General features: G+C 50.9%; 2 protein-coding genes across 2 annotated transcripts; one reads left to right on the plus strand and one right to left on the minus strand.

Moving 5' to 3' along the window:
* Positions 1–3122: 3122 nt before the first annotated feature.
* Positions 3123–4088, plus strand: OXT (oxytocin/neurophysin I prepropeptide). The gene is made up of 3 exons (XM_036826315.1): positions 3123–3331; positions 3643–3844; positions 3936–4088. Exons 1-3 carry the CDS (start codon positions 3212–3214, stop codon positions 3989–3991), a joined length of 378 nt encoding a protein of 125 aa, XP_036682210.1. The 5' UTR covers positions 3123–3211; the 3' UTR covers positions 3992–4088.
* Positions 4089–13858: 9770 nt separating this feature from the next.
* LOC118881415 (arginine vasopressin) lies at positions 13859–15940 on the minus strand. The gene is made up of 3 exons (XM_036826328.1): positions 15779–15940; positions 14239–14440; positions 13859–14095 (listed from the first exon to the last, which is right to left on the minus strand). The coding sequence occupies exons 1-3, from the start codon at positions 15896–15898 to the stop codon at positions 13917–13919; spliced, it is 501 nt and encodes a 166-aa protein (XP_036682223.1). The 5' UTR covers positions 15899–15940; the 3' UTR covers positions 13859–13916.
* Positions 15941–24174: the final 8234 nt, after the last annotated feature.

A 24174-nucleotide genomic window follows, 5' to 3' on the forward strand; every position in this document is an offset into this window, starting at 1 on the left:
CGCAACAAGAGAGGCCGCGATAGTGAGAGGCCCGCGCACCGCGATGAGGAGTGGCCCCCGCTTGCCGCAATTGGAGAAAGCCCTCGCACAGAAACGAAGACCCAACGCAGCCATAAATAAATAAATAAATAAAAATTTTTAAAAAAGAAAAAAAAAAGATGACCCTGGTGGACCTGGCCTAATCAGGTGAGCCCTTTTAAAAGAGGGTTGGGGACTTTCCTGGTGGTGCAGTGGTTAAGAATCTGCCTGCCAATGCAGGGGACACAGATTCGATCCCTGGTCCGGGAAGATCCCACATGCCGCGGAGAAACTAAGCCCATGCACCACAACTACTGAGCCTGCACTCTAGAGCCCGAGAGCCACAACTACTGAGCCCGCATGCCACAACTACTGAATCCCGCTCGCCTAGAGCCCATGCTCCACAACAAGAGAAGCCACCGCAATGAGAAGCCCACGTACCGCAACGAAAAGTAGCCCCTGCTCGCAGCAACTAGAGAAAGACCGCGCGCAGCTATGCAGACCCAACGCAGCCAAAAATAAATAAATAAATAAATTTACATTAAAAAAAAGAAAACATACATAAAGTTTAAAAAGTTATTTAAAAAATAAAATAAAATAAAAGAGGGTTGCCTGCACTTAGAGACTTGAAGTACCAAAGAATCTTTCTCTCTGTTGCTGGCCTTGAAGATGCAAATCACAGGAGTTCTACAGCTGCAAGGCAATCCATTCTGCCAACAATATCCCAGGCTCCAGAAAGGAATGCTGCCTGGCTGATATCTTGACTGCAGCCCTGTGAGACACTGAGCAGAGGACCCAGCTGAGCCGTGCCCACACCCACAGAAACTGTGGGGTAATAAGTGGATGTTGTTTTAAGCTGCTAAATTTGTGGTAATTTGTGACATAGCAATAGAAAACCAGTCCACCCTCAGATATCCACATGGCTTCTTTCCTCACCTCCTTCAAATGTCAGATGTCACCTTCACAAACAGGCCTAGACTGAGCATCTCAGGAAAACTGCAACAAGTCGCACCTTTTCCTCCATAGCACTTACTGCTTCCTAACCCACTGAAATATGTTTCTTGCTTCTCCCCCTCCACTAGAATATAAGTCCCTGAGGGCTGGGATTTTTGTCTGTTTGTATCACTGATGTTTCCAAGCATCTGTACTGGGACCTGGTGCATCTTCAGATGACAGTTGTTGAACAGCTGAGGGAACGCTGTCCTGTGGGGGCCACTATGCTAAAATAATCTATGTGCATGTGTTGTTAACTTGGGTGAGGTCACTGTGCTCACAGGGCAGGCGGGAGGCCTTTCTGGGGCTGCCTCCAGGGTCAAGCCCTCGGCCTTCTAGCCCGGCAATGCCAATGAGCTGATTTGGGTGAGAAACAAGACCAGCTGCTGACTGGTAATCCAGGTCAGCCTGATCTGCTCAGCCTGGCAGCCTCAGCACCCACCTTGAGGGGGTCAACAGGAGTGCAGAGGAGGCTGTCTCCTCTCCCAGGGATGACAAGGACCTCATTTTTTCCTATTGCACGTTGGGATCCCCAGAGAGCAGACTGAGATGGAGTTTAACATGCAGGATGCTTATTACCAAGGGCCCTTGGGACCCATACTTGTGGGAGGGAGGAGGTGGAAACAAGGCTAGGCGGAGGGAGAACTTCCATGCAAGCCTCAGTTGACCCCACAGGGATGTCCTAAGCTGAAATAATCCTTCAGAGTTGTCCGGCATTAGGCCAGAATGGACCAGTCATTGGATGTGGGCCACTGGGGGAGGATGTGACTATGACCTTGGGACAGGCGGCTCTCTGTAGCTGAGGCAGGCCTTGGATGGGCTGTCAGCCAAAGGCTATCTGCTGACCACTCTCCCAGCAGCTGGGTGTCAAGTCCCTTCTTGAAGGAGGATCCATGCTGAGCGCCTCCCTGGTCATGACAACACTGATCAACACCCTTTCCACTGAGGCAGTCTGTCTTTCTTTTATTTTTAATTATTTTCATTTTAAGATACTGTACATTAAAAATGCAAAAAAAAATAAGTTTTTTTAAATTTTATTTTTGGCTGTGTTGGGTCTTAGTTGCAGCACGCGGATCTTCATTGCGGCATGCAGGATCTTTCGTGTGGCATGCCTTCTTCTCTCTCTAGTTGTGGCGAGCAGGCTTCTCTCTCTAGTAGTGGCCCGCAGGCTCAGTACTTTCAGTGCACGGGCTTCATTGCCCCTCAGCATGTGGGATCTTAGTTCCCTGCATTGGAAGGCGGATTCTTAACCACTGGACCACCAGGGAAGTCTCCCAAAATCACTGTTTTTAAATGCATAACTAAAGACATGGAATTACAAATGAAACCAGTTATATTTATGAGCAGGTATCAAAATATTAAAAACACTTGAGATACAGTCACAACTGTGCTTCTTTATTTAAAGCATTAGATAACAAGATCTAGTGGCAGGTCCAATAACTGCCATAATTTCAAAGTGATGATGAGTCTGATGTTTAGAGACATTTGCAATAGATGTTGTAATGGGATAGGAGGACATCTGCCATTTTGATTTGCAACAAAGCCATGGGTATTGCAAATTCCACTGTGGTTTGTTGTCTACCCCACAGTTGAGGAAAGGCTGAATTTCAGTTAGAAGTGAGAGAAAATAAAATCTTTTCCGATCCCAGTTCCGGGTGCAGGGAAATGGTTGCTGGTGTGGGGAGTGGGGCTGGGGTTCCAGGAAATCTGTGTTCAGGAAGAGAATAACTTCTTTGCAGAGGGGAGCTAGGCTGCGTGTGTGGTTGACCGAGAGGGCAGAGGGGGAGTCCTGCCGGAGTTTCTTCTGGCTTGGAGGGGCCCGAGGGTCCAGCCTGACCCCCACCCCAAGGTATTGGGAATGGGGGAGGGGGCTGCAGGGCCCCCCCCCAAACCCTGTCCCACCCTAGGGCCCAGGCCACGGCACCGGCTCTCCTCCCAGAGCTGCTTCCTTCCCCTAGCGGCATTCGCTATCATCGCCAGGTCCGTTAGCCATTAGCCGATGCGGTGACCTTGACCCGGCCTGGCCCCTGCAAATGAGGGGGCACGCCGGGGGCGCAGGGCCTGACCCGCAGCGGCCTGCTGTGACCAGTCATGCGGCGGCCCTCTTAGATACTGCTCCGCCTACGCGGCCCCTGGGCATAAAAAGCCGGACCAGAGAGACGGCGCAGCCGCCGGACCCCGGACCCAGCGCGCCCGCACCATGGCCGGACCCAGCCTCGCCTGCTGCCTGCTCGGCCTCCTGGCTCTGACCTCCGCCTGCTACATCCAGAACTGTCCCCTGGGCGGCAAGCGGGCCGTGCTGGACCTCGACGTACGCAAGGTGAGCGCCCAGCCCTAGTCCCGCGGCGCTTGAGGCTGGGCAACCCGCAGCCACAGGGTCGCCCCTGCCGCTCCCTTTCCCGCGCTGACCCCGCGCCGGCCCCTCCTGGCCTGGGAACCAAGGGAGCCGAGTAGCTTTTGAGTCCCCTCCTTCGACCGCTTCTGGGGCCCAAAGAGCGCCAGGGAGACCCCGAACCTCCGGCGCTCCTCTGCCCTGTCCTCCCCCACCCGGCTCAGCCCCCCGCCCCGCAGGGTCTCCCTCCTGGGCCCGGTCCCCTCCCCGCCCGCGGCTCACCCCCGCCCTCCCGCCAGTGTCTCCCCTGCGGCCCCGGGGGCAAAGGCCGCTGCTTCGGGCCGAGCATCTGCTGCGGGGACGAGCTGGGCTGCTTCATGGGCACGGCCGAGGCGCTGCGCTGCCAGGAGGAGAACTACCTGCCGTCGCCCTGCCAGTCGGGCCAGAAGCCGTGCGGGAGCGGGGGCCGCTGCGCCGCCGCCGGCATCTGCTGCAGCCCGGGTGAGTCAGGCTGGGGCCGGGGCGGGATCGGGACACCGGGACCAGGAGGGGCGGGCCGTTGCGGGCCCTGACCCGGCGTCTCTCCATGCAGATGGCTGCCGCGGCGACCCCGCCTGCGACCCCGAGGCCGCCTTCTCCCAGCTCTGAGACCCGCCGGCCCCCGACACCGTCGGAGCGCAGCCCTCGCTCCCTCCGTAGCCACCCCCAGGAATTATGACTATTAAATAAAGCAGATTTTTTCCCCTCCAACCCGACTCGCGTCTAAGTGTCAGAACTGGGAAGGGAGGGCGTTGGGGGAGTCGAAGATCGCCGGCTCTCGGCGCTTCATAGGGAATTAAAGCCGCCGCCCCGAGGGGAGAAGGGTGCAGTTCTGCGGTGCCATCCTGTAGGGGTGGATGGAGGAAGGAGGGGGACGACACGGCTGGCTCCCAGGGAGACGGAAACAGCCCCCAGCTTCCCACTCCAGACAGAGCTGGGGCCCTACAGCAGGCTGGACATGAGCGGAGCTGTCTAAGGTCCAAAGCGACAGAGTGGGGCCTGCAGAGATAAGAGTCTGACGGGGGACCAGAGGAAGGGCAGGAGGTTGGTCGCAGAGAGTGAAAGACTTCCTGATATCTGGAAGCAGGCTTGGGCCACACATGAGGGCTGGCCTGGGGGAGGGGAGCTTGGCTGGGGCAGCTGAAGGGCCTTCATGTTTCCAAGGAGCTGGACTCTCAGGCCGCAGGAGGCCACCTGTATTCTCAGAAGGGGTGGCCAAGCTGGGGAGGCTGGGCGGGAGGGCCAGCACCACCCACCCCTGTGGCTTGTTGTCCCACCAATGAGGCCCTGGGTTCCCAGTGTTGCATGGAAGCCAGGAGCCCTGCTCCTGACTGTGCAGTAAAGAAACGTGACAGCACTGGGGACCCTGCAGAACAGGGGTTCCTGAGAGCCCATAGCCACAGAAATGACCACAAAATGCAGAGGACACTAACAGAGAGACTCCTGCAACCTACACTTCTCATCCGTTCCTGGATCAAAGACCATTTTGGAGCATCTATAAAAGCCTAACCCCTCTCCCCCAGAATGTGCCGCTGTTCACTCACTCGTGCTGTGGGACAAAAGCGATTTCAGAAGGTGCATGCCCAGACACCCACACACCCACTCCAAATAAAACAGGAGCGCATCACTATCTGTTAGTAATTTTTAATTGTTATTTCTGTGGCTTTCTCACACACTGAAGCAATGAGAATTCACTCAGAGGTCTCCCACCCACCACAGCAGTGTGTCGTCTCACAGAGTGGAGAGAGAAGAAGTATACTAAAGAAGACTGTAAGGTTTTCTTTGTATAAATTACAAAACCAGGCAAAACTAAGCTATGGTGCTAGAGGTCTTGGGTGTGGTGGTGACAGGAAGGGGTGTAAGGGGGCTTCTGGGGTGCTGGTCATATTCTGTTTCTTGGCCTGGGAGCTGGTAAAACAAGTGTGTTCAGTTTATTAAAATTCATTCAGATTGCACACCTGTGATTTGTTCACTTTTGTAGGTATATTATACTAGAATAAAAGTTTTTTAATGAAAAAATTATCATTATTACCAAGATGTATGAAGAGAATAGAGATGAAGCTTTTGAAAGCCCCAGTGGTTGCTGACAAGGCTGTGAGAGCAGGTCCCTCCTCTTACCCCATATCTGGAACAAGAAATGACTGAAAGCTGAGTCCTGTTCAAATCAACTATGGGGAAGTATGTGATTCTCATAAATTGGTGTTTGAGAACCATGTCAAAGTTCTTTGGTCCCTCAGAAACCACACAGATGAAGAGGGAAGCAACCAGAAGGAACCACACTACTCAACTAGAGAGACACAAGGTTAGGGATTTGTGCTTTTCCAAGCTTGGGCGTCCACCTGCCACATCAGCAGGAAGCCTGGGATCTCCCTCTGGGACCTCACTCTCTGAGTGCCCTGCATACCCTTCAAACCCCAGAGGATTCCATAGAGCAGAGCCATGTCAGCCCAGGTCTCCCCACCTGGAGAGAGAGTTCAGGGTCCCCTCACCCATGCAGTGTTTTCTTTTCTGGTCTCAATAACACAGGGGCATATTGACACCTCTTTTTCAGGGGATGATGCAGAGGTGGCACCAACCTGGGCCTGGTGAGGAAGAGGAGCTGGGAGAGCTGCCACGTGTGCTAAGTGAAGTGGTTCAATGGCCAGACGGTGCAGAAGCCATTCTTCACTCTTCCTCCTGGCTCAGACCCATGGCCTTTGTCCTCCTTGGAATGACTCCTTCAAACCACCAAAGTGCTTGGGGCTTGTGCAGGGTGGTGGTTCCCAACCCCCGCTTTGTATAACTAGTACTTTGTGAACCCATTTAACTACCTGGGAATGAAATTCCGAGATAACATGCCCACCCACACACAATTCCAAAAACATATAATTAGTCCTAGCAGTAATATAAAGTAGAGAAAAGGAAAGTAATTTAGTACAAAATAACACTATTTTAATATGTAGCTAAACAGGTCAGGCTACACTGGGTGACATACACAGAATAAGGTCATCTCATGATTATATCTGCTTATATCAAATACAGTAAAAAGAGATTGGAAGCCAACCTCTACAGGACATTCAGGAAAATAAGACGGTCAAAGCACCATGAGGATCAATAGTCTTTTTTGTACCTTAAGAAAAGATGGACTCAGATATCAATGAATAACAAAGAATGTATTCATGGGACACCTGGGGAAATTTGAACAGTATATATTTGATGATAATATATATTGTTGAGTTTTGGCTTGGGGCTTGCATGTGTGTGGTAACAGTCTGTGGTCATATCTTTAACAAAAGTCCCTCTCATTTGAGATGCACACTGGAACGTTTACAGATGACATGGGATGACTGCTGGGATGACTTGGGGGTGGGAGGAGGGGGTGAAGGTAGAGGTGAAAGAAGGATCATGTGTTGATAATTGTGGGAGTGAAGGAGGGGGTAGGTACCCAAGGGGTCTTTGTTTAGTGGCCCTACTTTTTTGTATATTTGAAATTTCTCTTAATAAAAACTAAAAAAACAAAAAGATTGTGGTAGAGGTAAATATCCTGATATGAAGAGATGCCCCAAATTTACTTTGTTAAAAAAGATGTGAATTAGTATCTGTACATTATGAAATAATACTAATTTGTAAAATAAAAATTCATATGTGTGCATACCAGAATACTGTGGGCAATCTCAGAGATGAGCTCTTCACAGCTGTGAGAAGCTTTAGGACAGAGCATTCCAGTCTGAAAACTATAATCATTGACTGGATCACTGAGCATTTATTGCTGTGATTTATTTTTACGTCACTCTGTACTATCCAGCTCCTCCAGTACAACATTGAAGGACAGCAATTTCAGTTTTCTGTAGGGTCTATGTGGACAATAAGTTTGCCCTGCTTCCATACCTACTAAATTTCATGTAGTTTAGTTTTTAAATCTGGAATGGTTTGAAATTATACCAGAAGTTTTTCCCAGCCTCATAGGAGGTGATTGTCCATGGGGCAGAGGTCAGAAATATTCTTTCCCTTTCCCGATATTTTCTTCCGTGTAGAGGGGTTTCCCTGAGATAACACTCCTCCCAGGGAGTAGCTGACTTGAGGGACAGGGTGAGAGGAAAGGAGTAGGTATAATGCCACCCCTTCCTCTCTGATTCCTCTTGGGATGAGGCTGCCATCCCAGGAAGCACGTGCTGTCACAGCGCAAATGCAGGAGCTCAGCGGAAAGCCCTGTGAAGGTCCAGCTCCTTGTGTCTGGGACAGTAAACAGCTCTAGCTTGTTACTCAGCTTTGTGAAGCCTCCTCGCCAGCAGGTCCAAGTTGCATTGTCTAATATCAGTTCTATCAATAATAAAGGTAGTCTTCTGGCCTCCAAATGTCACATTCTTTTGTTTCATTTTTTAATTGTTTCAGAATTCAGGGGTTATAGTTAGTTAAAGTTAGGCTGCCATTATAAAAACACCCAAACCGTAAGGAGACCTTAGGGAGGTAGAGAAGGTCACTGTTTAATTCCCCCTGTCCTATCAGTCCTCAGTGAGCATTCCCAGCTCTGTTCCACTTTGTCACTTAGGGACCCAGGTTTCTTCTGTCATATAGTTCTGTCATCCCCTAGGCCTCATCTTTGTCTGCATATTTGAGACCAGGACGTTGTGGATTCCACTGGGTGGGAAGGGAAAGAGTGTGGAGGAGGCTCACACTGTCGTTAAGACCCCAAGTTCACTATTCCTTTCACTCACATTTTATTGACAAGCACATGGTCATATGGACACACAGTGCAAATGAAGCTGGAAAATGTAGCTACAATTCTATTACTACACAGTTCCAATCAAACTCCCAGAAGGATTTTTTTGGTTCAAATTGCAAAGGAACTAAAATAGCTAAATCAGTTTTGAAGAAGAAAGTTGAAAGAGTCTCACTACCTAATTTCCAGACTTACTGTAAAGCTACCACACTCAGGACAGGGTGGGAGTGGAGAAAAGACAGGCCTATTGATCAATGCAACAGATCAGGGAGGCCAGAAATAGACTTACATGTGTATGGTCAAATGATTTTGAGAATGTTACAAAGACAATTGAATAGAGAAAGAATAGTCATTTCAACAAATAGAGCTGGAGGGAATTCCCTGGCGGTCCAGTGGTTAGGACTCCACACTTTCACTGCCAAGGGCCTGGGTTCAATCCCTAGTCGGGGAACTAAGATCCCGCAAGCCCCATGGCCAAAAAAAAAAAAAAGAAAGAAAGAAAAGAAAAAAAATTAAAACAGAGCTGGAACAAATGAATAACCAGATGTAAAAAATGAACTTCAATTCACAACTTGTACCCTATACAAAAATTAACTCAAAATGGATCACAGTTTAAATTCTAATCTGTTTAAAACTTATAAAGTTTTGGTGATTACAATAGAGCCACTATAAACATTCACATACAGCTTTTTGTGTGAATATAGATATTCATTTCACTTGGATCACTACCTGTTAATGGGACTGGTGGGTTAAATGGTAATTGTAAGTTTAACTTTACGAGAAACTATAGAACAGTTTTCCAGAGTGGATGAATGATTTTGTATCCGCATCCACAATATATGACGGTTACGATTGCTCCATATCCCTATCAGCACATGATATTGTCAGCGCCCCCCTTTTTTTTAAGACACTGAAATGGATATCTCACTGTGGTTTAAATTTGCATTTCCCTGATGACTAATGATGTTGAACATCTTTACATGTGTTTATTTGCCATCTATGTATCTTATGTGGTAAAGTATCTGCTTAAATTGTTTAGCCATTTTAAAAGTTGAGTCATTTTCTTATTATTGAGTTTTGAGAGGGCAGTCTTTATATAGTCTGGGTATAAGTCCTTTATAAGTTGTGTGATTTGTGAATCTTTTCTCCCAGTCTGTGGCCTGTCTTTTCATTCTCTTAACAGTGTACTTTAAAGAGCAGAAGCTCTCTCCTGCTCTCATGACCACGTCCACACTCCTACAGTCCAGCCTCCCTCTGCCTCTTTCTCTCTCGTAAGAACACTGAGATTACATGGAGGGACCACCCGGATACTCCAGAGCCATTTTCCATCTCAAGATCCTTAACTTCATTCCATGTGTAAAGCATCTTTTCCCACGTAATAGAATTTCATGGGTCACAAGGATTAGACTCAGGGTACCTTTGGGGTAGTACTCTAACAAAGTATGGTAAGAACTTCAGAATGTTCTGTTTTCATATAAAGAAAGCTTTTAAAACTGTCCTGTTCCTGTCCTGTGTATCTGATCGTGGTAAAGTGTTGTCTCCACAATTGTACCTCCTCACACTCCCCAGTCTTGTGGGATGGTCCCATTGCTTCTCACACCCCCTTAGACATTGATTTGCATGGTTAGCTCTCCTTCCCCCAATCTGGTTGGAGGATGGTGACATTGGAATGAAAATGGGGCTGGGGTCAGTGCACTTGTTCCTTGTACAGGAGCACTTCCTCTGGAGGTACAGCAAGCTCAGGTCAGATCTGGACTCTCTAAGAGGCAGACTTTCCAGGTTCGAAGCCACTCCTGGGACTGAAGCTAACACATGCTCATTGTGTCTTCCAAGGATTCAGTTATTTCATGTATGAAAGACAAAACTTCAAAATTTCTACAAGGTAATACAACTACATGTTCATGGATAATGTATGAATATTTCTGACAGACAAATTAGTGACATGTCCAATAATCCAGTCATCAGTATTCTTAAAGCAGATGTCTATTCTTTGATTGAAGACTTTTTAAAATATATTTAGTGGGCAAAATTGTTCCAGTTGTACACAACCAAATTGTCATTCTGCTGTAAAAACATTATATATTGTCGTATATATGACGTATCATGAACCAAAATTAATTAATTAATTAAAATGAGCAGAAGTTTTTAATTTTGGATGAATTCCAAATGTATCAAATTTCTTCTTTTATGGATCTTGCTTTTGGTGTCAGAGCTAGGAAATTTTTGTATAACTTGAGGTCCTAAAGAATTTCCCCTATATTTTCTTCAAGAAGTTTTATAATTTTAGGGACTTCCCTGGTGGTCCAGTGATTAAGACTCTGTTCTCTCAATGCAGGGGGCCTGGGTTCGATCCCTGGTCGGGAACTAAGATCCCATGTACCAGTTAAGCCTACATGCCTCAACTACTGAGCCCGGCATGCTCTAGAGTGTGCGTGCCACAACTAGAGAAGCCAGTGCGCCACAATGAAGACCCAGCACAGCCTAAATAAATAAATAATAATAAATAAATTTTTTAAAAAATAAGTTTTATAATTTTAGATTTTACATTTAAGTCTATGATCCATTTTTTTAATTGAAGTATAGTTGATTTACAATGTTGTGTTAGTTTTTGGTATACAACAAAGTGATTCAGTTATACATATATACGAATATATATATTCTTTTTTTCTTTTTCTTTTCTATACATTCTTTTTCAGATTCTTTTTCACTATAGCTCATTACAAGATATTGAATATAGTTCCCTGTGCAACAGTAGGTCCTTGTTGTTTACCTATTTTATATATAGTACTGTGTATACTTTAATCCCAAACTCGTCTAATTTATCCCCCCGCCTTCCCCTTTGGTAAACATAAGATTGCTTTCTATGTCTGTGAGTCTGCTTCTGTTTTGTAAATAAGTTCATTTGTATCATTTTTTTAGATTCCACCTATGTGGTATCAAATGATATTTGTGTTTGTCTGACTTACTTCACTTAGAATGATAATCTCTAGGTCCATCCATATTGCTGCAAATGGCATTATTTCATTCTTTCTTACGGCTGAGTAATATTCCATTGTATATGTATATACCACATCTTTTTCATTCATCTGTTGATGGACACTTAGGTTGCTTACATGTCTTGGTGATTGTGAATAGTGCTGCTAGGAACATTGGGGTGCATGTATCTTTTTTCGAATTAGAGGTTTTGTCTTTTCTGGATACATGTCCAGGAGTGGGGTTACTGGATCATATGGCAACTCTATTTTTAGTTTTCTTTTTTTTTTTGGGCTGCGGTGGGTCTTCATCGTTGCACGCGGGCTTTCTTTAGTTGCGGCGAGTGGGGGCTACTCTTCATTGCGGTGCACGGGCTTCTCATTGCAATGGCTTCTCTTGTTTTTGTTTTTCTTTTTAAAGAGAATTTTTTTTTAATTTATTTTATTTTTGGCTGTGTTGAGTCTTCGTTGCTGCACGCGGGCTTTAGTTGCGGCAAGTAGGGGATACTCTTCATTGTGGTGCACGGGCTTCTCACTGTGGTGGCTTCTCTTGTTGCAGAGCACAGGCTCCAGGCGCACGGGCTTCAGTAGTTGTGGCACGTGGGCTCAGTAGTTGTGGCGCACCGGATTAGTTGCTCCGCGGCATGTGGGATCTTCCCGGACCAGGGCTGGAACCCGTGTCCCCTGCATTGGCAGGCAGATTCTTAACCCCTGTGCCACTTGGAAGTCCCGCGATGGCTTCTCTTGTTGTGGAGCATGGGCTCTAGGCACGCGGGGTTCAGTAGTTGTGGTACTCGGGCTTCAGCAGTTGTGGCTTGCAGGGTCTAGAGCACAAGCTCAGTAGTTGTGGCTCACGGGCTTAGTTGCTCCACAGCATGTGGGATCTTCCTGGCCCAGGACTGGAACCCATTTCTCCTGCATTTGTAGATGGATTCTTAACCACTGCGCCACCCAGGAAGCCCTATTTTTAGTTTTTGAAGGAATCTCCATACTGTTCTCCATAGTGGCTGCACCAATTTATATTCCCACCAACAGTGTAGGAGGGTTCCCTTTTCTCCACACCCTCTCCAGCATTTATTAACTGTAGGCCTTTTGATGATGGCCATTCTGACTGGTGTGAGGTGATACCTCATTGTAGTTTTGATTTTCATGTCTGTAATAATTAGCAACGTTGAGCATATGATCCTTTTTTAAAAACCAAGCTGCTTCTTCCCACCGCCCTCTGTCTGGATGGGTTACTAAATTCCTTTTAGGTCTGGTCCTGCCCCAGGTCTTCCTAGACCTGGGGACTGGTCCTGAGTGTGCCACACTAGGGTAGAGGCGGGATGCCATGGCAGGGAGAGAAGCCAGTGTGGGCCCTGCCCCGACCAGACTTAATCATGCTGGACACTGAGCTGGGTCAGGATGATGGCAGAGCAGAGCTCTAAGACCAGAAGAGAGCTTGGGGCTGACTGAGACTGAGTCACCAGGTTCCGCCCAAGGCAGGGTGTTGGGGTCAGGGCTCAGAGTGACTTCTCTCTGCCTGCGCTCCCTCCTGGCCTCCCTCCTGGCCTCCAAGTGTGGGAGGATTCCAGAGGAGATGCAGCCCCTGTGGTCCCAAGACCTGGAGCAAGAAATCCCAAGGAGAGGATGCAGAGAAGAGAGGGGGTAGAGAGAGAAGGATGGGAGGTAACGGAGGGGAAAGTTGGGGCAGAAGAGGCAAGGAAGGGATGAAGAGGGATAAGGAGAGAAGCAAGAGGAACGAGAGGGCCAAGGAGCTGGGGGTCAGGGGGTGGACAGGGGAAAAGAGACCAGTGAGGGGAAAGGGGATAAAGGGGCAGATGGGATAGAGGGGACAAAGTGGGACAGAGGCACATAGAAGAGGATCTGCCAAATGCTAGCAGACTTCTACCCTGAAGCTGCATAGTCAAGGCTGGAAGGTCCTAATGTGAGTGTGTGTGTGTGTGGAGTGTGTGTGTGTGTGTGTGTGTGTGTACATGTGCCTGTCTATGGTCCAGTCAGCTGGGTCTGTGTTTCTCTGGGTGTGTCTGTGCTTCCCAATGTGTATCTCAGGGTCTGTATCTCTGACTGTGGTCAAAGATCACCAGGCATGTCCCAAACAATTTTTTTCTTGTCTGTTTGTCTGGCTGTGTGTGTGTGGTTGGTGTGGCTGTTTTGGGGGGGAGGGGGGATGTACCTAGGGTTTCCGTGGGCTCTGTCTCTCATGCTGGCTGAGTGGCCCAAATGGGGATGCTGAGTTTCCTCCTGGACCGACAGTACCTGGCCCCCCTCTCTGCTGGGTCTGGGGTGATGTTGTCCCCTCCACGCGGGCACATAAAGCACAGCCTTGGATGAGATAGGCTGGGAATTCCTGAAGCTGTTTGTGCCTCAGCCTCCCGGGATGTAAACGGGGACAAGAACTGCGGTCACCCTTGGTGCATCCCCTTGCCTCTCTCTCTCACTCTTCTCTCCATGACTCTCAATGTTTCTCTCTCTCTCTCTCCATCGTTCTGCTGTCGCTCTGTCTCTTGCTATCTTGTCCACCCATGTCTTTCCCCCTCTCTGCCTTTATTTCCATCCTTCTGCCAGATCCCCAACCCAGCCTCTCCACGGCTACTCCCGGACAGTGGCCCTTCCCCTCCCCGCCCCCCAGGTCTCCCTGTCAGTAGTTCTATCTAGAATCGTGCTGGCCCAAGATCGCTTCCCGACAGGATCTGTCCCTTTTCTGGGGTGGGTCTGCCCACGACTTAGGGTCCGGGAACTGGTCCCCCACCCTCCTGTCCTCTCCCCTCTCCACCCCCAGAGACGGAGACGCACGCTAGCCAATGCCTTTAAGACCATTTATTTTTCGTGCTGCGAGGGCGGGGGGTGGGGTGGGGGCGCCTCAGTAGACGCCGGGCTGGGCGGGCTCAGCGGGCTCCGGCGCCCCCGCCAGCTGTACCAGCCGCAGCAGCAAGGCCCCGCTCGGCCCGTCCAGCAGGGTCGCGTTGCTCAGGTCGCTGGCCCGGGCGCGTCGAGGGAAGCTGGCGCCCTCCCGGCACTCGGGCTCTGTCACGCAGCTCTCTGCGGGGAGCATGGGCTGAGCGCGCGGCGCGGGGGCGCAACAAGGTGCCCAGGCCCCGCCCCCGCCAGACCCAGGTTGGCCCGGCCCCTGCCCCGGCCCGGCCCCAGCGCCCCGCCCGCCCCCCGCCGACTCGGCCGCTCACCGTCGTTGCAGCAGATGCCGGCGGCGGCGCAGCGGCCCCCGCTCCCGCACGGCTTCTGGCCCGACTGGCAGGGCGACGGCAGGTAGTTCTCCTCCTGGCAGCGCAGCGCCTCGGCCGTGCCCATGAAGCAGCCCAGCTCGTCCCCGCAGCAGATGCTCGGCCCGAAGCAGCGGCCTTTGCCCCCGGGGCCGCAGGGGAGACACTGGCGGGAGGGCGGGGGTGAGCCGCGGGCGGGGAGGGGCCCGGGCCCGGGAGGGAGACCCTGCGGGCGGGGGGCTGAGCCGGGTCGGGGAGGACAGGGCAGAGGAGCGCCGGAGGTTCGGGGTCTCCCTGGCGCTCTTTGGGCCCCAGAAGCGGTTGAAGGAGGGGACTCAAAAGCTACTCGGCTGCTTTGGCTTTCAGGTGACTGAGGAACAGCTCTCAGTGACAGCCCTCAGCATCCTCTCCCTTCGGTGAGGGAGGGGTCCCTCATGGGCTGCATGGGAGAGACCTTCCTTCTCAGCTTTGGTGCCTCCTGGTGTGCACCCCTCTCTCAGCTGCCCACTACCCTCCCTTTAATGCTGACCTTCCTCCTCTGCCCGCGTTGCTCCAGCTCCCTCTCTAGCACGCACCCCCTCTCCACACCCACCCCACCCCGTGCAGGGAGGGCCCCTGCCCCCCTCCAGAATACACTCAGGCCCTTCTTCCCATGTCCTGTTCCCTCTCTGGTCTTACCCTGCCCCTCAAACCAGTGGGTCTCACTGGGGCCCTGACCTCTGCTCACTCACCTATGGACTGACCCTGTGGGTGGCAGGGACATGAGCCCTAGAGGAGGGCATGAGGCACCTAGGTGACTCCAGCTTCCAAAGCTGCCAAGCAGAGGGAAGGGTTGTTTGTGGGGGCTGCCCACCTACCCACCCTAGTTTGTTCAGCAGCTCAAAACTGGCCACCTGTAGCCTTGGCAGAATTGAGCATGGTGATTGGATTTCCTTTAGCTCTGCTGAAGGTGGAATAAGAGGGAATCACTAGACATGCAGCATGAAAGAATTGGGCTAGGTACCCAGCAGAACTTCCTTACAGGATACTTGGGTGGCACCTCCCACTCAGGCAAGCTCAGGGCAATGGCCAGCTTCTGGGGGCTGGGGGGCTGGGGCCCATGGCTAGGAGAGGCCAGAAGTTGAACAGGGAAGGCCTCAAGTGCTGGAGAAGACAGAGCCTCCGAAGCTCCAGCTAGTCCTGGAGGAGAGGCCGCCATGGGCACAGAGGAGGTCTTGCCATCCAGTTCTCCCTGATCCAGCACCAAGTCCAGTTACTGGGGAAACCTCTCTTTCCTGCATCCCTTCTCTGGATGGGGACAGTGTTCAGGAAGTCCTGTAGCCCGTCCTAGCCCGCCCGACAGCCTGGTCCCCTCTGTCTGGCCATGCCAAGCCTCCCTTCTTCTGTTGGGCACTTCCCCTAAAGCCTGCCTCTCCCACGACTTCCCTTCCTATCCCCTGCACTGTGGTGCCATCCCTGGGCCTCTGCCCTGGCCCAGCAGCCCTGAGATGGGCCTCGGTCATACCTGTCTCAGCTCCAGGTCGGACATGGCCCTCTTGCCGCCCCTTGGGCAGTTCTGGAAGTAGCAAGCGGAGGTGAAGGCCAGCAGGCCGAGGAAGCAGGCAGGCAGTGTGGCGTCGGGCATCCTGGCACAGGTGGGCACAGTCTGCAGCGCTGCTCTGTGGACTGTGCTGTGCTGCCTTCGCTGGCCGCCTATTTATGTCTGCAGGTGTTCCCTCTGAGGTGACGTGGCCAGTACCCCCCTCCCCAGTGGCTCCCCAGGAGCCCATGGCCACCAGGTCCCAGTCGTCAGCAGTGATTCAGGCATCTGGGGACGCACGTGGACCTGTGCAGGGGATGGTGGGGGAGGGGTGCCAGCCTCTGGGCTGTCACTGGCGGCGGTGTGGCTGCGGTGTGACAGGAGCTGCTGTGACTGTAACTGTGACTCTCTGGACTCAGGGAGAGAGACAGACGTGGGGGGGGGGGCGGTCACCTGCAGACTGTCTCCAAGCTTTCTGGTGCCCAGAAGAGGCTGGGGGTCAACAGGCCCTGTCCCCCGACACAGACCCCAGAGAAGGGGGCAGGGGGGACCCGAGGGGCTGCTGTGTAAGGAGCAGGTCAGGCCCCAGCCCAGGAGTGATGAGCAGGGGACAGTCGGTATGCAGGACCCCATCAGGAGCATTAGTCCTGTGAGAGGACAAGTGACCAAGAACGGCACACACTCGAGGTGGTGCAGACAGAAGCCTTTGTACCGGCTGCACTAGGACAGAAAGTGCTGCCTGCAGCCCCGTGTAATGGAGGCAAGAGACGAACATAGAATCAGGGGGCCATTCCCACTTGGTGGGTGGGGCAGGTTCCTGGGGGGAGCTGGGGATGCTCCCACCCCACACACACACCCACACCAGGGTCCAAAGACTCAGGGACTGGGGACCTTGGGGACAGCTTCGTGGCATGTCCCCATCACTCCCCTTCCAGGCAGGAGCATGGGGTAAGGGGAGTATCTATGGGGGAATGAGGAAATCCAGACCCAGTAAGGTTCAAAGGTCGGGGGGTAAACTGACAGCCAGTTTGCCCCAATCCCTACCCTGACCAGGACGCTAGTTTGTGGGGACCAGAGCAGGTACCAGCTCAGGCCTGGGGCCTCAGGGGGCTTTGAGGCTCGGGGAGGGGCAGAGCCACAGCCAAATGGGCCCAGCCTGAGAAGCAGGCTTTGGTTTATGACCCCAGGCTGGTGGGTTTAAGGGATGGAAGTCTCCCTCCCTGGGCCGCCTGAGTGGCCCTCTGGTCCTTGAATCCAAGCTAGCCACCCTGCACCTCTCAGGCTCTGCACAGCCCCCAGCTCACCCAGCCCCCAGACGCTTGGCCTCCTCTCCAGAGTGCTGCTGGGAAGCTCCAGCTGCTTCCTGTCCACCACGTGCAGTGCAGGGTCCCAGGTCCCAGAGACGGGGGGCTGTGAGGATGCTGGAGCCCAGCAGCCTGTTGAAATCTGGCCTCTGTTCCTCAAAGCATCATGACTCGGGAGATCACTTGACCTCTCTGTGCCTCATTTTTCTACAGTGTGAATTGGGGAAGATACTTGCACCCACATCACCAGGTTGTCGTGAGGACTGAGATAATGTAAGGTAGGAGAAATTTGGAAAAGTGCCCGCACCACTGTAAAGTTAATTAATAGTAGTATTGTAGTATTATTAATGCCATTATTCTTAATAAGACCTTAAGAGATTTCTTCCAGAGAGAGTAGCTTCCTGAGTTAATGCAGGATAAACTTTTTCATTCCGTTCATGGCCTAGAAATAAACTTGGTCTGGACATTGCCCTCCTGAGACTCTGCGTTGTGGGGCAGACTGAGAGGGGCGGCCAGAGGCCTGGCTTAGGCCAGCTGTGCCTTGGCCCAGCACCTTACCCTCTCTGCACTTTCGGTCTGAGTTACCAACTGAAAACTGAAGGAGCTACAGGAAATGAAGGACTCAAGCTCTGGTACAAGCTGTGTCCTGACTAGCCGTGTCTACCTGAATCACCATTCTAAGACTTGCCTCCCATACCAGGGCCCCTTGAAGATCCCAAATCCCACCTCCACACAGATACCAGAGAGCCTGCTTCTCCCAATACCACCTTCTTGGAACCCACACTGGCTGGTAAAAGTCCCGTTACTGTGCTGACTGGCTGCATTTCCAGTATAACACCTCACAGGTCACGTGGACCCTGAGGACACCCCCACCCCTTCCTTCTTCACTTCCCTTATATGTTCCCTTTCCAAAACTACTTTTTCACACCTCTGCCACCCTTACATCTTCTACAACTTAGCTCATGATCTTGATTCAGTGTCACTTGGAAAGAGAGGATTAACTCTTTTACCAGTCCTTCCCCACCACCCTTCACAGTACCCTCCCACACCATTTTCTTGATATAATAATGTCATAATGGTTAGGTCACTATTACAAGTTAGACTGCAAGCTAAACCTCCAAGCTAAACCATATGGTATATTATGATGAACTTTCCATCGTTGAACAACTTTTTGTGTTCCCTGGAGTTAGTGATCACCTTTGTTTTTCATTGTTGTCCAACTGCCATTTTTATCCAGAAGTCAACATTTACTCTTCAACTCACTCCATTCAGGCTTCTGCCCAAACCAGTCCACTAAAACTCCTGTTATCAAGGTCATAAACTACCTCTGTATTACCATATTTGGTGGTCATGTCCATGTAGTAGCATTCAACATGGTTGAGCAGTTGTCTTTTTTTTTTTTTTTGCCACGTCTTGTGGCTTGCAGGATCTTAGTTCCTCAACCAGGAATTGAACCTGGGCCCCAGCAGTGAAACTGCCAAGTCCTAACCACTGGATAGCCAGAGAATTCTGCACTTGTCCTTTTTAAATATATGCTTTTAAAATCCACCACACTGGATGTTCTTTCTCAGTCTCCTTTTCTGACTTTACCTCTTTGACCTTGACTTCTAAATGTTGGAGTATCCCAGGTCTCAGTCCTGTGTCCCTTCTCTTCTCTTCTCTTCTTAGGTGATTGCTTCTAACCACATAATTTTATATACTTTCTACAAACTAATGATTCTCAAATTCATACCTCCATCTTGGGCCTCTCCCCCAAGTGCCCAATGACAACTCCCCTTGGATATTCAATAGGCCTTTCCAGCTTAACATGGTCAACTCCTGATTCTTAGCTGCTCCCCTGCTCTCTCCCAGGGTTCTCCAGCCCTGCAATCATACCACCATCCAGCCAGCTGGTCCTCCCAGAACCTGGGACTCACCCTGATCCATTGCTTTCCCTCACTCTGTTAGTCCTACCACTAAAATCTATCTCGAACTATCTGCTTCTTTCCATCCCTGCTTTGGAATTTCAGAGCCTACTGTCTCCTTGTCCTAAAAGGCTTGCCTACCCTCACCTATCCCTGGGATTCACCTTGTTGCTTTAAAGTGTCATCTCCCAAGAGGAGCCTTCCCTGAGCACCCACGTGGAGCATACCTCACACCTAGCTCAGTTATTTTCTAAGTTGGGTCTATGTTGATGGGTTTAATATCACCTACTACAACTTGCAGTTCACTTGTTTATTATTATTATTATTATTTTGTATGTATGGCTGTACCCCCTCTAGTATGAAAGCCTCAGGGCAGAAAGGACTCCATCCTTTGTGTTCCATACTGTAACCCCACTCCTGGTACATGCTTGCCACACAGTGAGTTTTCAATAAATTATGGAAAGGAGGAAGGGAGGGAGGGGAGCCCTGGGTACCAGCCTCAGCTCTCCAGGGAGTTACTGTGTGACCTTGGGCGAGTCACACCTGTTCCCAAGGTTGCTTGATGTACTGACCCCATGTCCTATCTCACTGAGGTCTTAAGGGAATCAGATCTGAAAGTGCTATAAGGGGTTAGAATTTTCAGAAATCTTTACATAACAAAGAGTTGCAAGCCTCCAGATTAAACCCAAATCTCAGAATGTTAAGTACTTCCTTACCCTTAGATCCTCTTTTCTGAGAACAGGTGACAACTGCCCCCCACTCCTGTTTCTTATTCCTTTTTTCTCAGGGTCAACCCAGTGCTTGTACTATAATGACATCTCTGCTACCCTCCAAAGGGGGTGGCCTCATTCTCAAACAGGTCTGCTAGCGTGTCATCTCATCTGCTTGCTATTAGTCTGACTCAAGGAACTTCGGCAGTGTGGTCACACAAATGCTCTGTGAACTATGCAGAGGAACGAAAGTGAGCAAACGTAGGAGCCCAAGAACTGCTGACTGAATGAATCGAAGAGGGTGCGTTGAGCAGGGGCAACAAACATAAGAAAAATGCTGGGCCTTAGCATGAAACTACCTTGGGTCTGCACCAGGAGCAAGGAAAAAATAAAAATAAAAAAAGCTTTCACTTCTTCATCAAACAGGAGGGAGCTGAATGTGAATATGAGATCTCTAAAGAGGGTTACATTAAGCTTAAAAGAAATCAGAAATGACAGGTCATCATAAAAAGTCTTACCTGCAAAAATAACCTAAGTAAAAAGCAACATAACCTAGGAAAAATATTTTTGACAGACTTTTTTCTGTATTAAAAGCCTGTACAGCAGCCAGGTGGGTGGATTCACGTCTGGGGACTGTGGGCTCCAGCTCCAGGGCCCACTGGGCCGGCCTGGAGCACCCCCTGGGGACAAAGGCTTCTGCTCCGGGGGCGACCGAAGTGGCCCCCTTTGGCCGGCTGGGGAAGAGCCAGGGGAGGGCCACGTGCGCTTCTCCCACGCTTCAGCCAGACGACTGGCCAGAAATGCCCCGGGCCGAGGGGAGCAGAAGCGCAGTCAGGAAGCTTCGTGGGCCTCGGGGACCTGACGGGGTCGAGCACAAAGCGGGCGGCGCTGCCTGGGCGCACGGCCCGCCGGCTGGGGTTCCCAGGAGGAATCTCGCTGCGCCATCTGACGCCCTGGCCCGGCCCGGCCCCAGCCCCGCGCTCCCGGCGGAGAAAAGCGCGCAGGGCGGCCACGCGGGGCGCGGGCAGCGGGGCAACGGCACGGGGCAGGTCCGCCCGGAACACCTTCGGTGCCTGTAGTTTGGAGAGTGAAGGCTGAGTGGGGAGCTCTGGGAAGAGGGGGCAAGGAGGGCGCAGCTGGCAGGATAGAGAACTTGTGCTGCAGAGGTGTGAAGGAAGAGGATCTAAGCATGGGGGCGGGGGCGGGGGCGGGACATAACACAGGAGGAACAGGCCTGTTGAACCCCGGACAACAACAGAGACTTCCATAGCCTTGAGTACCTGGCAGTACTGTTCTCAGCCTTTTACAAACCTTTCCTCCTTGAATCCGCATAAAACCCTAGGAAGGAGGAAGTCATTTTTATCTCCATTTGTAGACAGGAAACTGGGGGACCGAGAAGTTGCCCCAGGAGGCCCAGGTAATAAACAGCAGACCTGGGATTGAAACACAGGCCCCAAAGTCTGTGCTCTTTACCACTCCATTGCCTGGAAACCCACTAACAGTGACTAAATCGCCAGGACATTTATAACTTATTTAGGATTCAGGGTTGGAGGTTGGCTTGGGGTCCAGGGATGTCACCTGGGAAATCCTTACTGCCTCTGGCACCTTCTTCATGTCTGGGTGTCCCTCCTCATGGCAAGGGAGGCAGTCACAAAATGGGTGCCCTCCTCCGAGCCTCTCCTTTCTCAGGGAGGAGAAACTTATCTGTCCATCTTCTACACTAAACAGGGAAAATGCCTAAACAGGGGTGATGGGGAATAGCTAACAATTACTGCAAGCTGACAGTGTGTTCCCAGCACTACACTATAAGCTGTGTAACAATGTCAGAAGATACGTTTATCACCATTTTATTGATGTGGAAACTGAGGCTTAAAAGGGTTAAGCAATTTCCTGAAGTGCCACCGCCAGCAAGGAGCAGGAGCAGAACCCCAACACCAGAGTACCCCTGAGGGAGAGGGGTCCCCACCCCTGTGCCTTTCAAGGCTTTGATGGGTTATCCCAGGTTGTGATGTGCTGTTTTTTTGGGAAGACAGAACTCCAGGAGCTCCTGCAAATCATGTCCTAAATGTGTTAATCTGATACCACCCTAACTTGCTTCAAAATACCATGAGAGGGGTGAATTGGGTGAGGGTAAGTAAAGAAGAAACAAGAGGGGCTTCCCTGGTGGCGCAGTGGTTGAGAATCCGCCTGCCAATGCAGGGGACACAGGTTCGAGCCTGGTCTGGGAAGATCCCACATGCCGTGGAGCAACTAGGCCCATGAGCCACAACTACTGAGCCTGCGCGTCTGGAGCCTGTGCTCTGCAACAAGAGAGGCCACGATAGTGAGAGGCCCGCGCACCGCGATGAAGAGTGGCCCCCGCTCGCCGCAACTAGAGAAAGCCCTCGCACAGCAGTGAAGACCCAACACAGCCAAAAATACATAAATAAATAAATAAATAAATTTTAAAAAAAAAAGAAGAAACAAGACTAGCCATGAATTGAGAGTTGTTGAAACTGGGTGATGGGTACGTGAGAGTTGATTATACTAATCTGTATTTTTGTATGTGTGTGGAATTTTCCATAATAAAACTTTTTTTTTTTTTTAAGTATCAGCTCCACCTTTTTTAGGACCTGGGGTAAAATATGACTAAATATATAAAAGTTGTACGTCACGCTAACAAAATGTAAAATGAAATGTGTTCTGTCCTCCTACCTTGAAAAATATATGTTCATGATGACCTGAAGTCCATGTTCAGATTTGGAGGTCTGCAGCAGAACTTGGTAGCCTAGGGGGCTGGTCTCTCCCTACAGCTTTGTTCTGTCCCACATCCCAGGGACAGGCACACAGGTGGACATTCCGAGCTCTGCCTGTGCACCTCACAAATCGCCTCCCCTTCCCGCCACGTAGGCACATTTGCACAGCTGAGGGGCAGTCCACCTGGGCCACAGACCCAGGGAAGAGGACTCTTCCAGCCATAGATACAGTCATGGGAAAGTTAGGCAGCAGGTTCCAGGCCACAACCCTCAGTGCACAGATTCTGTGTGGGCATGTCCCCTGGTCTCACCCTAAGGAGAGCCAGAGAAGGCCCTCTAAGGGCTTCTCTTGTCTGGGTCTTAGACATTAATGGTCCTTGAGTCTGCCAGAGCCCTGCCCTCAGTAGGCACATGGCTCCAACAACTCAGCTGCTTCCTCCTCGCCTGTCATAGGACACCAGGGTCCAAACCAGGGTGTAAACACCCATTTCACTGCCTTCTGCCCCTTCCTGACCAATCCTACCTGCCCCTCATGTTCTTGAGAGTCATATGTCCATTCCTTAAAGCTCCCTCAGTCTGTAGCCAATGGAGAAAGGGTAGTGCCTTAAAAGAAAATCAGGATGCTATTATGAAGAGTCAGCGGATGCCTCCCCCCAAAATCCACTGAGATGTTTTTCTGAAATCAGTACCAGAGTCCCATCTTTCTTGCCCCCATCCCTGACCTTAGCAGACTTGACTCTCCTTGCAGGTTGATGTAGTACCGTACGTAGACATCCCTTAATCATGTGTTTCCCCGTCTCCCTGCCCCACTAGACAGTGTTTCTTTCATCATTGTGTCCCCAGGACCCTGCATCAGGCCCCTCACTGGCTCTTCAGTAAATGGCCAAGTCAGTGTGCTGGCCAGCCCGGGAGCATTAGGATCCTCTGTCTGTGCTGGCTGCCCATGGTCAGGTACAAAATATTAGCATAGGAATATTTTCAGGCTTTCCCCTCCCCTCTCTGCTAAGAGGATTCTGGTTTTGAGCTCCCAGGTTCTCCCCCTCCTTCTCCAGACCCCTCTGCAGCAATTGTCTAGGATTCTGTGGTTGTTCCTGTTACTACTGCTGTGTAACAAACCACCCACAATGCAGTGCTCCAGACAACCACCATTTCTTTATGCTCATGGATTCTGAAGGCCGGGAGTCCCAACAGGACACAGCAAGGACACCTTTTCTCTGCCCCACAATGTGTGGCATCCCTGCTGGAAAGAGTGAATGGCTTGGGGCTGGAATCATCTGGAGACTTCTTCATGCACATGCCTGGGCACCTGGGCTGAGATGACTCAGAGGCTGGGCCCAGCTGGGACTGCCAACTGGAGTGCCTGCCTGCCTGTGGCCTCTCTGTGTGGCTCCTCACAGCCTGGTGGCCTTGGGATAGTGGGACTTCTTGCTTGGTGGCTCAAGGCTTCAAGAGTGAGTGTTCCAGCAAACAAAGCAGACTGGTAGCCTCAGAAATCTCGTAGGGTCACTGCTGCCACACTCCATTGGTCGAAGCAGCCACAAGCCTGTCCAGGGTCAAGAGAAGGAACAAAGTGCCCCTTTGGGTGGGAGGAGCGCTGAATAATTGGCAACCAATCATTTGAAATCGTCCCAGTGGTGTGAAGTCAGGAGGAAAGGATGAAGACTAAGGTTTGGAATAGATGTTTCTAGGGAGCACTGGAAAAATAGGTATGGGAGCAGGTGCACAAAA

The sequence above is a fragment of the Balaenoptera musculus genome, chromosome 15, assembly GCF_009873245.2.
Source record: "Balaenoptera musculus isolate JJ_BM4_2016_0621 chromosome 15, mBalMus1.pri.v3, whole genome shotgun sequence".
Lineage (NCBI taxonomy): Eukaryota > Metazoa > Chordata > Mammalia > Artiodactyla > Balaenopteridae > Balaenoptera > Balaenoptera musculus.

Excerpts from the sequence above, each read along its gene's own strand:
- OXT (XM_036826315.1), top strand. The coding sequence starts at position 3,212 with ATGGCCGGACCCAGCCTCGCCTGCTGCCTGCTCGGCCTCCTGGCTCTG. Across the intron at positions 3,332-3,642 it reads TGGACCTCGACGTACGCAAG|TGTCTCCCCTGCGGCCCCGG; the intron begins GTGAGCGCCCAG and ends CCCTCCCGCCAG. Across the intron at positions 3,845-3,935 it reads CGGCATCTGCTGCAGCCCGG|ATGGCTGCCGCGGCGACCCC; the intron begins GTGAGTCAGGCT and ends CTCTCCATGCAG.
- LOC118881415 (XM_036826328.1), bottom strand. The coding sequence starts at position 15,898 with ATGCCCGACGCCACACTGCCTGCCTGCTTCCTCGGCCTGCTGGCCTTC. Across the intron at positions 14,441-15,778 it reads CCGACCTGGAGCTGAGACAG|TGTCTCCCCTGCGGCCCCGG; the intron begins GTATGACCGAGG and ends CCCTCCCGCCAG. Across the intron at positions 14,096-14,238 it reads CGGCATCTGCTGCAACGACG|AGAGCTGCGTGACAGAGCCC; the intron begins GTGAGCGGCCGA and ends TGCTCCCCGCAG.